This window comes from Cavenderia fasciculata, assembly GCF_000203815.1.
Source record: "Cavenderia fasciculata unplaced genomic scaffold Scf_EU5ZYIE02H8LDV-5, whole genome shotgun sequence".
In the NCBI taxonomy this organism is placed as follows: Eukaryota; Evosea; class Eumycetozoa; order Acytosteliales; family Cavenderiaceae; genus Cavenderia; species Cavenderia fasciculata.
Genome location: NW_004457639.1, coordinates 745,551 through 758,891, shown reverse-complemented (window position 1 = coordinate 758,891; position 13,341 = coordinate 745,551). Strand labels below are relative to the sequence as shown.

The window sequence follows — 13,341 nt, the reverse complement described above, 5'->3', positions numbered from 1 at the left end:
AAATATCTTTAGAAAAAAACTTGGTACATCAAAAAAAATAATAATCAAAGAAAAACACATTAAAGTTTTTTTGGCGGGTCACAATGACAACGAGTTTCAGAGAGAGTTGACCAATGAGATTCTTTCTTTTTTTTTTTGTCTATGGTGTTTTGAGCTGACTTTTTTTCACGTACAAAAGTATCCAATGATATTATTGCCGCCCTATTTTGAACTGCACCTCAAACTTAACTTTCCCTCCACTTTGTACACCCATTAAATTGCTCGCTTCCAAAAAAACACAATCTTTTTTTTTTTTAATTCACTAAAAGTAGAGATAGATATTAAGGAGTTGAACTGCTATACTACAAATAATAGAAATAATATAAATATTATTATTATTATCTTTATAAAATAAAACGTATGTATTCATTTAAAAACAATTACGATACTCTCTCTCTTTGATTGTACAAACTGTAAGATCTTAACAACATTCATTACAAACAATTGTTTTATTCACATGATAGTTGATAAAATGCTTACAAGAAAGAGAGCACAAGATTCAAGTACTAAAGGTATAGATGATGATGATGATGAAAATGAAATGATCGACGATGATGACGATGATAGTATGACAGAGGCAGAGGAGGAGGAGGAGGAAGAAGACAATTCAGAGACAGAGACAGAGATTGATCATCCAATCTCTACACCTCGAAAGAAACAAAAAAGTACAATAACCGTTCAACCAGTTGGAGCAGAATCGATAGCACAGATATTGACAAACGATATTCAAAGTCTGCCGACGGGTGGAGACACGATAGCTCCAGAGTCTGTGTTTTATCGTGCACCGACGATCAAGGATTTCGAGCGGTTGCACAGATCAACTGAAAATTTATTGGCACTTGAAGAGACCAACGAGAGACTTCGAAAGGTTCTGTTGGCCATCAAGGGCAATACAAACTTGGCAGCATCCCCTCAAAACGCACAATTGTTGTGCAATTTTTTCAAGATTCGTGCGGCAAGCAATCTGTTCAAGGTTGTGGCGCGACGAAACGTTAAACCAGCTTCGGCACAGGCTCGTCCAAGAATGGAATTCTTGGTCATTGTATATTCAACACGTGCGTGGCTACGTTATTGTGACATGCCATATCATCGTCCAGAGCTTCTTAGTTTTAATGCAACCGCTCCAAAATCAATGGGCGATTCAACAACACCAACAAAAAAAGAAAAAAAAGAAAAAAAGGAAAAGGAAAAAAGGAAAAGGAGAAAGAGAAAGAGAAAAAGGTATCAAAGACTCCACCACCTCCAACCAAACCAACCCCCGTTTTGGCAAAAACAAGATCAAAAAGTATTCCTTCAAAATTACCTAGTTCTCTTTCTTCTTCTTCTTCATCATCTCCTTCAAATTCATTGGCTTTGACAATAATACCACCTTCAACTCCAACTTCAAATACATCTACATCGACATCAACAACAACAACAACGACACCAAGTAGATCAGCTGCAAAATTGGCATCTGAACAATTTGCGTTACATCAAAAACAACAAAAACATTTACTTGCTCAAGTATCACCAAAACAAAAATCACCAACTCTATCACCACCGATCGTTCCTACCAACACTACTACTACACCAAAAAAAGTACCTAAATTAAGAGCAAAAAGAATCATGATGGATGATGACCAAGATGATATTCATAATGATACAACTCCAATTATTCATATTGATCAAAGTATTCAAAATAGTCATAATGAAATTAATCAAAATAATCAAAATAATCAAAATAATCATATTAATAATATTGATCAAACAACACCAAAATCTAATAATAATCAAAAGAATAATCAAAATAAGAATAATAATAATAAGAATAATAATAATAATAATATTGATCAATCAACAACAACTCCACCACCACCAACAACAAAATCTAATAATTTAAATAGTCAATTGGAAATTGAGAAACAAAAAAAGAAGAAATTGGATGAAGAAAATGAAAGAGAGCAAGAAAGAAAACTAAAGATTAAATTGGAAAATTTACAAAGATTAAAAGAAGAACAAGAAGCAAAAAAGAAATTACTCATATTACAACAACAACAACAAGAGGAATTGGCAAGAAAACAAAAAGAACAGCAACAACAACAATTATTACAACAACAACAGCAACAACAAAAGACAAATTCTCCTGTTCAATATTCACAATCTCAATATTCAAATGTTACTCCTCCTCCCCCTCCTCCTCCAATTTCCCATCCTCTTTCAACCAATACCAATACCAATACTAATACTAATAATAATATCAATAATAATCTCAATACTTCTTCTTCTTCTTCTTCTACTTCAAATACAGCAACAATAGAAGAAGAAGCAAAATATCATCAATTCCATTATCACCAACATCATCATTACCATAAACAACAACAATTATTACAACAACAACAACAACAACAGCAACAGCAACAACAACAACAACTATTATTACAACAACAAAAACAACAATTACTATCTCAACAACCACCAATACATGCCATTCCATCACCAATTTTACAACCACAACAACAACAGCCGCAAGATGAATATATAATGCCAACAACATTAGAACCAAGAGATGGATTGGTAGGATTAGAAGTTAAAAGAATTGATGGATTTACCAAATCGGATCCAATAGGGTTCAAGACATTTTCAGATCTAGGTAAATGGTTTACAAAGATGGAATTGGAAACATTTTTAATCAGAGCACAACGACTCATTGTAGACAAGCTCTTTAAATCCAATATAAAGGTGGTCACTATTAATTTGGGAACCATCAATCCATCGACCATCAACAAATATTTTATGAGTATCAATCCCGAACAAGTCATCTCTTCCGAGGACATTTACGAGTGCTATACTCCCGATTCCATCTCTAGCAAAAAGAAAAAGATAGAGGTCAGAAGCTACCATTTTGTCAATGACAAGAAAAATGGTAAACAACTTCCAAAACTGTATGACGGCAAATACAAATGTACATATCATCAAGAAGAGTCTCGACTCTATCAAATAGAATTCAAAGATGCAACTTTTAGAGTCAATTCCGAAACTCACATTGTCATGGTTGATCTATCCATTCAAGTTTCTCTTTGTGTTCATCAATCTGATTCAAATTCAATGGTTTATATTCCAAATTAAATTAAATTAAACTAATTAATAAATAATAAATAATTAAATAATAAATTAAATTAAATAGTAGTCAAAATATAATAATAATAATAATATATATTTTTTTAAATGTTTCTATTTTCTTTTCTTTTTTTTCTTGTTTTTTTAGAAACACTTTCTGTGGATGATTGATGGACCAGCCTCTTCGTAATCTTCTTTGGTGATCCAATGTTTTTTGTAAGAGGAGAGGTTGGCAAGGGCGGTCAGTTTTCTTCTAGGTATAATGAAAAAAAAAAAGAACCAATCTTTCATTGTGATGATATCAAAGTTATCAAATTTATTACTATTACATATTATTTCAGAGATTGATGATAATAGAGATTTAATATGCTTCTTATTGACTTGTAAAAAGTTACTTTTCAATAATGCTTTGAAAAGATTGATTACATTCAAAGATGTTAACTCGAGAGTTATCAATGACAGGGGAGAGATATCACAAGCGTTCACGGAAACATCTACTCGATTCAATCTAGGTTCTTTTAAAGATATATTGGAGAATAGTGTATCGGATCAACATGTCATAATACCTGTTGACAATAAGATAGACACTCGCTATCCAACTTGGATACAAGACAGAATCTATTATGCAAACAACAGCAGACGAGACAAGACAAACATTACAACAGCTTTGTTGATGGATTGTAGACCACAATATTTAGAGTCTATCTATGATATGTCATCACTAGAGACACTGTTCATTGACTACACGAATCAAGATGTAGATTATGAAGAAAAAGCAGTGGATCTTGGTTCTATTGCTCGGTTTACATATCTACAAAGACTTTCAGTTAATGTACACAAATTGACATCACTTGGTCCACACCCATCATTAACGGATCTCAAACTATCTTTTGGTGAACCATATCCACTCTCTTACTTGGAGCTCACCAAATTCGTATCACTCACAGAATTAATAATCAATACATATTGTCTGACCAACGTGGGCCCCAATCTCTTTCCGACCAGTTGACCTCTCTCGATCTGAATCTTGGAAAGATACCTCCACGAAATACATTCCTTTCCCTAACGTCACTAGTCGACCTCAAGATTTACTTGAACGATAGTGAGGATAGGGAGGAAGAAGAAGAGGAAGAGGAAGAGGAAGAGGAAGCACAACCAAACAACATCATCAATCTCGAGGAGGACAAATGTATCGATCTAGAGTCTCTACCAAACCTCGAGAGATTACAGACCATTGACTACCTTTTAAAAAAGAAATACAAGAACTATCGAATCAGAGTGCCTCCCTCACTCAAGATACTTACATTTTATTCGCGAACGGCTCTAATCCCATGCGAATGTACCATGCCACCGTTGGAAAAGATTGTTTCCTCGTCAATTTAAAAAACTGGTTTGGATAGGTGATAGTAACAATATTCAAGATATTGAAGTGCCGACATTTAACAGTCTATACAATCTTGAAACTCTCAACCTGTCCAATTTCGATGGAGACTATACGATAGACGTACCACCAACCACCAAGTATTTATCAATATCTCTTGTTAAAGTGGGATATAAACAGACTCGAGATTTAAAACCCCTTCCAATCTATTCAATTAGTTCAAAGATACCTAAAACCATCATTGTCGATGATCAACACAACCATTACTACAATGGCTGCCACATAATACTACTCATCTAACATGTCGACTAAATCACAAAGTAGATGGAGTGTTTAGATTGGATGAGGTGATAAACTACACCAATGTTAGATATTTAACACTCACATCTAACTTGAAAACACTCCATTTTTCTATTCAAAGATTGGATACAGACAATTCAAATGTATTGATTTTGGAAAAAGATAAACTTACTGGTGGGATCATCAAACAGAGAATAGAGAAAAGAAATAATAATAATAATAATCATTATGCACCCATTTATTTACATTTTCTACCAAATCAGAAAAAGCAGTGGATCTTGGTTCTATTGCTCGGTTTACACATCTCCAAAGACTTTGGGTTAATGTACACAAATTGACATCACTTGGTCCACACCCATCATTAACGGAACTCAATCTATCTTTTGAAGAACCATATTCACTCTCTGACTTGGAACTCACCAAATTCGTATCACTCACCGAATTAATAATCAAGGCATATCGTCTGACCAACATGGGCCCAATCTCTTTCCAACCAGTTTGACCTATCTCATTCTGAGTATTACCAAGATTCCTCCACGAAATACATTCCTCTCCCTAACATCACTAGTCGACCTCAAGATTTTCTTGAAAGATAGTAAGGAGGAAGAGGAGAATAAATGTATCGATCTAGAGTCTCTACCCAACCTCGAGCAATTAGATATCAGGGACTTCTTTTTCAAAACGAAATACAAGAGCCATGCCATCAGAGTGCCTCCCTCACTCAAGATACTTAGATTTTATTCGCCAAGGGCTCTAATCCCATCCGAATGTACCATGCCACTGTTGGAAAAGCTGTACGTCGGATTGAGGACGTTGACACAAGGAGGGATCAGTTTGTTGTCATCACCATTGATCAAGAAACTTTGTTTTTACCATTGCGACGATATCATTCCAGCCAATCTCATACCAACCAGCGTTGAAAGGCTAAAGATTGAAATTACGAGCAATCAAGATATACTTGGACAAGTTGTGCTTTCCCCATCGGTCACTCATCTAACTATCATGGGAAGGTACGAACATGTACGGCTACCAAAATCACTTGTCAAACTAATACAAGTATTTAACAACAAGGCCACAGCACCACCACGGCCTCTTCCTCGTCGATTGAAAAAACTGGTTTTGATAAGTGATAATAACGATATACAAGATGTTCAAGAGTTAATATTTGACAGTCCACCCAATCTTGAAACTCTTGACCTGACCCTTATCAATGGAGACTATACGATAGACGTACCACCAACCACCAAGTATTTATCAATATCTCTTGTTAAAGTGGGATATCAACAGACTCTAGATTTAAATACACTTCCAATCTATTCAATTAGTTCAAAGTTATCTAAAACCTTCATAAATGATCAACAACAACCATATCAATGGTTTCCACATAATACTACTCATCTAATTTGTCAACTAAATGATAACATAGATGGAGTGTTTAGATTGGATGAAGTGATAAACTACACCAATGTTAGATATTTAACTCTCACATCTCAAAGTAAAACCTTTCAGTTATCTATTCAAAGATTGGATGCAGACAATTCAAATGTATTGATTTTGGAAAAAGATAAACTTACTGGTGGGATCATCAAACAGAGAAAGAAAAGAAATAATCATTATTATGCACCCCTTTATTTACATTTTTCTACCATCTCAGATGTGAGAAGTAGTAGTAAATTTATTTTAAAATTTAGTTATAATTTCCAATAATACTTTTGAATGATATTAAATAAATCTATTTATATTTCATATAAACAAAACAAAAAAAAAATTGCTTTGTGAATAATTAATTATTATTAAATAATATTGAATAAAAAAAAAAAAACAATAATGATCTCATTTTCATTCTTTCATTTTTTTTCTTCAAAAGAGATAAATTACAAATATAATATATAATACCATTATAATGGGAAACGATGGAGGATCAATAGTAAAAAGTGATATTATAAAGAAGAAAAAGAAAGATGAAATATTAAACAAAAGCGATTTGGATGAAAGTAGATGGTTTAGATGTACGCTGTTACAAGATCAACTAGTCGATCCGATAGTAGCAGATGATTTGGGTAATCTATTCAACAAGGAGAATATCATACAAGCTCTATTGGATGGTTCATTGGCAACTCATCCTCAATTTAGTCATATTCGTTCACTCAGATCGCTACACAATGTACATTTTATCGATAATCCCTCCTATCAACACGGAGACAAGAAAAAATCTAGATGGTATTGTCCCATTACAAAGAATGAAGTTGGTGGACATCAAATACGTTTCAAACTACTACCTAGTTGCGGTCATGCAATCTCTGATCGTGCATTTTCAATCATCGATACAAATAATTGTTTTATTTGTTCAAAACCTTTTATCAAAGATGATATCATCACCTTAAATCCTTCTCCTCAAGAATTATTAATTATTAAACAAAAATTAATTGATAAGAAAAAAAAGAAAAATAATAATAATAATAGAAAACAACAACAAAAGGAAAAGGAAATTAAAAAAGAAGAAGAAGAAAAGGAAACTCAAGTACAAGAAAAGGAAATTAAAAAAGAACAAGAAAAGAAAGAAGAGAATGAAGAAGAAACAACTAGTACTACAACTACTAGTACGACTTCAACAACTAGTACTACTTCAACTGATACAACATTTAAAAAGAAAAGAAAAGAAACTGAACCATTAGAAACAAGTAATGAATCTAATCAATTTGAAAATACTACTACTACTACAGATATTGATAAATTGGCAAAAAAGAAAATAAAAGAAGAAATAAAAAAAGATTAACTCTCTTTTCTTTGTTAAATGAATGATGGTCTTTTTTAATATTTATTTATTTTTTGTTTTAATTTTGAATAGTTGAATAATAACTATTGGAAGAATCAAATTGCCAAAGATTATTCCAAAAACCAAGTGCCATTAAACCGGCACTACCAGAATAACCATAATTGTTACCAGAGGTGACGGCATAGTCTGGCACGGCATAGGTACTTTTAATGGGGAATAGGTTGAGAGCCTTGTAGAGACCATCGGCATCGGTACCATCAATCATTGCAATTAAACAACCTTGTCTGGTAACAGAGCTTGGACATGGTGAGAGGAAGACTAAACCAAGACCATCACCAGTAAATGTATTTGGACCAATCATAAATCCACCTTCGCTTCTGTATTGTACTGGGAAGGTACTCTTGATCGAGTTGGAAGCAGCGTTGGCTTGTGGACCAGAGATGAGGATAACATTGGACATGGCAAAGACAGATGATGTGAAATCAGTGTCTGGCATGACAGTGACCGAATAACGTTCTTGATAGTAGAGAGTGTTGGCCAAATAAATGGCAATCTCACGATTGGCTACCTCCTGTTCATAGGTTCCTTTGGTACCATAGACAATGGTGAGTTGGAATTCCAGAACCAAAGAGATGGGACCATAGGTGAGTGGCTGCTTCTCTTGTAATAACCATTCATTGTTACCGGTAGTATCCCAACCTTCATCGCTAAAGTATGTGATTTGTGGGTATTGATGGTAACTAAAAGAGTCACCATCGAGTTCAATTGATTGTGGACACTCGTCAAATGGAACAAAACCAAAACGTCTAACATTTTGAGAGGTAATAATCCACTTCAAACCTTGTGATGTCTGAGTTTGATTGACAAAGAGTTTACCGACACGACCAACTTCGGTGAGTTGAAGAATTTGGATACCTCCACGACTACCACTGTTTTGAGGGTTGAGAGAGGTGACGACGAATTGTTGTGGCAGGGCTGGACGACCTTGTTGAGCATTCTCATTGAAAAATGCTTGCATAATAGCATCATCTACAACACCATTGAACCAATGACCTTCACCTGCAACAGCAGAAATCTGTCCAAATGTTGTATTTCTTGTGATTTCATCGACCAATCTGACCATACGTCTGAGATGGTATGGTGGGACATTATCATCAATCGTTCCAAATCTAGCAATCAATGGGATACCTGCAAGATGTGGGGTATACATGTCTACGTTGTGGTGAGAGATGGAAGCGTCCAACAAGTATCTGACAAATGGGTCAGTCCAACTATCACCCAATCTCAAAAAGAATGGTAGATATGTTTGATAGTCTATCCATCCGGCAGCGACTGCCACGGCAATCGACAAGTCTGGATAGTGAGTTGATACATGCCAGCATCCATGTCCTCCCATACTATGTCCTGCATACATTAATCTTGAATAATTGGCAGCGTATTTGTATTGTTGTCCATTTGGAACACTTGGTAACATTGAAGTTAGATAATCCAATGCACTCCATGCGTTCTTTAATCCTGGACCTTGCCAATCCCAACCATACTCTCTACGATTGGTTGGTAGGAGGATCCAAGAGTTATTTTGTCTTTGATAGGAGCTAGTCCAGGCACCACCAGCCTTGGCGTCGACACCAGCACCGTGCATGGTGAGGATGATGGAGCAACCGGCAGCGGGACACTTTTCAATGGGTGGAATGGCCGACGAGTATTGAACCGACTGATCAAAGTCTAAAAAGGTAAAGGTGAAGGGATCACCAAACGAACGGCAAGTAAAGTTGAGTGTCAGTGGGATATAATCCGATTGATCTGTCGTGATAGTTGCAGGTATTTCTAACGTGTTGGCGCTCGAACAGGTGATTTTTGTTTGACTGCTAATCACCAAAAAGATGGGGACGACCTGTCCGGCTTCAATGGGTGGACGCTTGACGAGTTGGAGAATGTATGGTGTTTGGGCACTGGCCTCGATGACGTTGATACTCTGGTTGAGCATATTGAGAACGGTCAGCGACAAATAGGCCGATACAAATTGACCGCCGACAATGTCTGGTACAATGACATCGTTGATCATAAGTAAGGTTGGTGATTGATTAGTCTCGATCAGTTGGATTTGACAACTAAACTCGAATCCTTCCGACCCAGATATTCTGACGTAGACAGTGTGATTACCAGGCAACAAGAGGATAGAATTGTACATGATACCCATACCATAAGTATCACCTTGCAATATAGTCTCATCCAAGTAGAGTTTATCTTGACCTTGACAGATAATGAGTACAGTTTCTTCTTGGTCGAGTTCAAAGTCGGCGATTGCCCAACCACCAAAAAACGATGCAGTCTCGCCTGCCCACGCCTCTATGAGTGGCCAGTTGACATTACCATTGGTCTCGTTGTATGTGATGGCAACCATCCCGCTCTCCGAGTCGGCAGTCACCTCTTGCCATCCAACACGACCGTCATCGGTCAAATCAGAAGGGTAGGTTGACTTGTCACCTCTTGGTATGTTTCTAATACCTCCAAATGCATCCAAAATATCACTTCCATATTCTCTGTCGGTGATTGGGAATGGTGCCAATACATCCCAATTGGTTAAAAAGTAAGAGTCACTTGTAACTACTTGTTTGTCTAGTTGGAATGATTTAATGTTATCTTTTAATTTCCATCCTTTTGATTTAATTGTTGATCCATATGATTTTGGTTTAGACTGTTGTTGTTGTTGTTGTTGTGATGATTGTTGTTGTTGTTGTTGATTTATATTAATTGATGATTTTGATTCAACTAGAAAGATCAAACAACAAAAAAGTATAAATAAAATAAAATAAATTGGTGTTTTGTTGTTGATCACCATGATTTATCTTTTTTTTTTATCTCTCTGTCTCTATTTATTTATGTTCTTTTAAAAATGAAATGATGTTTTCTCAAGAGAGTGCTTGGTGTGTTGACCTTCTCTTTAAAGTGTGTGTTTCTTGATGATCAACACTTTCTTTGTTTTTATGACCCTTCATTTTTTGGGCCGAAAGAATGAGGTCGACAAAAGCCGCGTTCCATCTGGTATTTTGGGATTTTTATAAAGATATTTTCAAACAAAAGAGATAATTGTAATAATTGTAGAGATAATGTTTGAAATTTATATTTATATTTATATTTATTTTGGGAGGTTAGATAAAAGGATCACAATCTTTCTTTATATTTTATTTAAAATCTTGTAATAGATTCAATGTATGAAGATTAAGATTCCAATTTATTAATCTATTTTTAAATTGAATCATTTTTATTATCATACGATAATATAATGGACAAAGAATCAGTAATAATAATGACAAACACATCATCTACTGTACAACAACCACATTTCATTCTGTATTTAGATATACAATATTAGACATTTGATATTCAATCATATTAATAGTATCAAATCAATTGTACCCAAATGAAGATCGATCATTAAAAGGAAGAGTTATCGTCAAATTACCTCTTTTTGGTATGATCAATCTATGCAATGCCTTGGCACTTTGTTAGACACTATCTACCTAAAGATGATAGTAGTAGTAGTAACGACAGAGAAAAGATACTACCCTTAAGAAAAAAAAGAGTGGTCACTCAATACTGTCATCATCGTAATGCAACATTGGATACACTTGTACATCTATTGAAATGGTCTAAATATGACATTGATTGGGTGTACTTGACAGGAAATAACATTGAAATAAGAAATCAAGAGATATTGGAGTATCTCATCAATCGATATCAAGCTGCTGATGGAGACAAGGATGACTTTCTCATTAGTCTTCTTGTAGCTGGTAATGTCTCCATTCCAACGGGTTATGGTCTTGTCGTCACATACCCAAATATCTTGAGCTACTTGAGAGATTAATCTGAAATCATGACTAACTAACACCCACTCTTCCTCCTAGGAAATCGAACGTTTACAGCATCCGCCAATGAATTAGCCAAGGCATCTATTGATTCCATGTCCAAATGATTTGTGGGCTTGATGGGATTGGCAGTTATAAACAGATAAATGAATAGAAATGGAATAGATTATATTGTGATAAACAAGAGGAAAAGAAATCGTTGATTGATTGATTGTATAAAGGCATAGAATTACAAATAGTTCATATATAAATCTTGTAATGAAGATGAAAATACTCAATCCGAATCATTCACAATGGTTGTTCAGTTTAGAGACATTATGGTGAAAAGAATCTTATCAATTGTCAACTGCCTACCAACTGTAAGTTTACATTAAAAACAACCAATGTTACCTTTTGTAACTAATCACAACATTCTAACATACTTTTTAATATAGACCATTTGGGCAGGGAAAAATGCTATAGAATTTAGAAAAAGAATATTTTTTTTATTTGTTTATATTAACAATCAAATTACCAACAATCAAAATGATACAACTCCATCATCATCATCATCATCTATACCAACTCAGTTATCATCTATACAACTACTACAAAGCATTTTATTCCTCAAGAAACAATACCAAAGTTCAAGAAACAGATAGATGGAAGTGTGATAGTGTTGACAAGATTGGAGCCTCAAACCAAAGTGAAGAAGAACAAGAAGAATAAGTAGAACCAGAATAAAAAAAAAAAATCTTTTATTATTATTATTATTAATTCCCTTGGTTGTGTCAATAGATCCATTCTCGACATACGATAACCAATCTTTAAAAGTATTTCCATGAAAGCATCAAACTTTTGACCAAACTACTTGATACGGGTGCTTTGATCCCTTTATACATGAAATCGATAGACAGATTTCATGTATAAAGGGATCAAAGCACCCGATCCTTGTAATCTATCCTCCATATCTTTAAATCTTTTCTTGATTGAGTCAATTGATTCAATTGTAACACCATTACTATTGAATGAAAAGTTGAGTAATTCCAAACAACCAATCATAGGACAAGGAATTTTAAACTGCCAATCATTTCTGTTGAGATAGTTGGTACAGCTTTCCAACAGCCTTTTCAATATCCCTTTGTTCCATTTTGATATTGTACTTGGGGAATTGATCGATCTCTTTCATGACCACTTTAAGGATTTCGGGTGACACCTTTTGAGGTGTATCACATCCACACTTGACCAATTTAAAACCACCATCATCTCCTTTGGTGGCAAATGCATCTGTATCAATAGTTGATAAGAGAACCATGTGGATGCATTTTTTTGGTTCGGCTCTGTTGTAAATGATTTTGATTGTGGTGTTGTTACGAGCCTGCTCCGTTAACTTTGCTACGAGAGGGAGACGATCCAACAATGGTTTGAGCTTCTTGATATCTTCTAGTGTGTTGGATATCTGGTTGGTCGTTGAGAGATGAGACAGTAACTCTAGTATGTATGGACCATTTCTTTCACTTGCCAATTTACAAGTGGTGCAGGTGGTAACAAAGCGACAAGCAAAAGAATTCAGAGCTCTGAAGGTACTCGGTAGCCTTAGTGACAGCTATCTCCAGCACCTTGTCCATGAGCAGGTTCGAAACATTTGGGAGAGAGTTGGGGAGACTCTCAAAGTGAGCACGGACCTTTTCCGGTAGTGTGTTGACGTAACACAAGCATCTCATCTGTGAGTTAAAAGATGGACCAGGAGAAACCAAGTACATTGAACAGATCCGAGTATCAAACGTTTTGGATCGAGATCCAATACCATTATCTGGAGTAAAAGCAGCTGCTTTTCAAGTACTGCACCAAACACACCATACTGCGAACGAGCAATCCCATGGTGAAGACGACCGTACTGC

General features: G+C 35.2%; 7 protein-coding genes across 7 annotated transcripts; 5 read left to right on the top strand and 2 right to left on the bottom strand.

The window, feature by feature from the left end:
* Positions 1-511: 511 nt before the first annotated feature.
* On the top strand, positions 512-3,325 carry DFA_10111 (uncharacterized protein; the record flags this gene model as incomplete). The annotated part of the gene is made up of 3 exons (XM_004351945.1): positions 512-1,145; positions 1,220-3,126; positions 3,284-3,325. 3 exons carry the CDS (start codon positions 512-514, stop codon positions 3,323-3,325), a joined length of 2,583 nt encoding a protein of 860 aa, XP_004351997.1.
* A 105-nt stretch (positions 3,326-3,430) lies between these two features.
* Positions 3,431-6,513, top strand: DFA_10110 (uncharacterized protein; the record flags this gene model as incomplete). The annotated part of the gene is made up of 9 exons (XM_004351944.1): positions 3,431-4,069; positions 4,222-4,324; positions 4,536-4,656; positions 4,938-4,990; positions 5,080-5,277; positions 5,409-5,826; positions 5,944-6,063; positions 6,142-6,361; positions 6,508-6,513. The coding sequence occupies 9 exons, from the start codon at positions 3,431-3,433 to the stop codon at positions 6,511-6,513; spliced, it is 1,878 nt and encodes a 625-aa protein (XP_004351996.1).
* A 206-nt stretch (positions 6,514-6,719) lies between these two features.
* On the top strand, positions 6,720-7,592 carry DFA_10109 (DUF602 family protein; the record flags this gene model as incomplete). The annotated part of the gene is made up of 1 exon (XM_004351943.1): positions 6,720-7,592. The coding sequence occupies one exon, from the start codon at positions 6,720-6,722 to the stop codon at positions 7,590-7,592; it is 873 nt and encodes a 290-aa protein (XP_004351995.1).
* Positions 7,593-7,650: 58 nt separating this feature from the next.
* On the bottom strand, positions 7,651-10,591 carry DFA_10108 (uncharacterized protein; the record flags this gene model as incomplete). Its single annotated transcript, XM_004351942.1, has 2 exons — positions 7,651-10,364; positions 10,567-10,591. The coding sequence occupies 2 exons, from the start codon at positions 10,589-10,591 to the stop codon at positions 7,651-7,653; spliced, it is 2,739 nt and encodes a 912-aa protein (XP_004351994.1).
* A 494-nt stretch (positions 10,592-11,085) lies between these two features.
* Positions 11,086-11,460, top strand: DFA_10107 (uncharacterized protein; the record flags this gene model as incomplete). Its single annotated transcript, XM_004351941.1, has 1 exon — positions 11,086-11,460. The coding sequence occupies one exon, from the start codon at positions 11,086-11,088 to the stop codon at positions 11,458-11,460; it is 375 nt and encodes a 124-aa protein (XP_004351993.1).
* A 526-nt stretch (positions 11,461-11,986) lies between these two features.
* DFA_10106 (uncharacterized protein) lies at positions 11,987-12,169 on the top strand (the record flags this gene model as incomplete). The annotated part of the gene is made up of 1 exon (XM_004351940.1): positions 11,987-12,169. One exon carries the CDS (start codon positions 11,987-11,989, stop codon positions 12,167-12,169), a length of 183 nt encoding a protein of 60 aa, XP_004351992.1.
* A 165-nt stretch (positions 12,170-12,334) lies between these two features.
* Positions 12,335-13,250, bottom strand: DFA_10105 (uncharacterized protein; the record flags this gene model as incomplete). Its single annotated transcript, XM_004351939.1, has 3 exons — positions 12,335-12,461; positions 12,604-13,035; positions 13,195-13,250. 3 exons carry the CDS (start codon positions 13,248-13,250, stop codon positions 12,335-12,337), a joined length of 615 nt encoding a protein of 204 aa, XP_004351991.1.
* Positions 13,251-13,341: the final 91 nt, after the last annotated feature.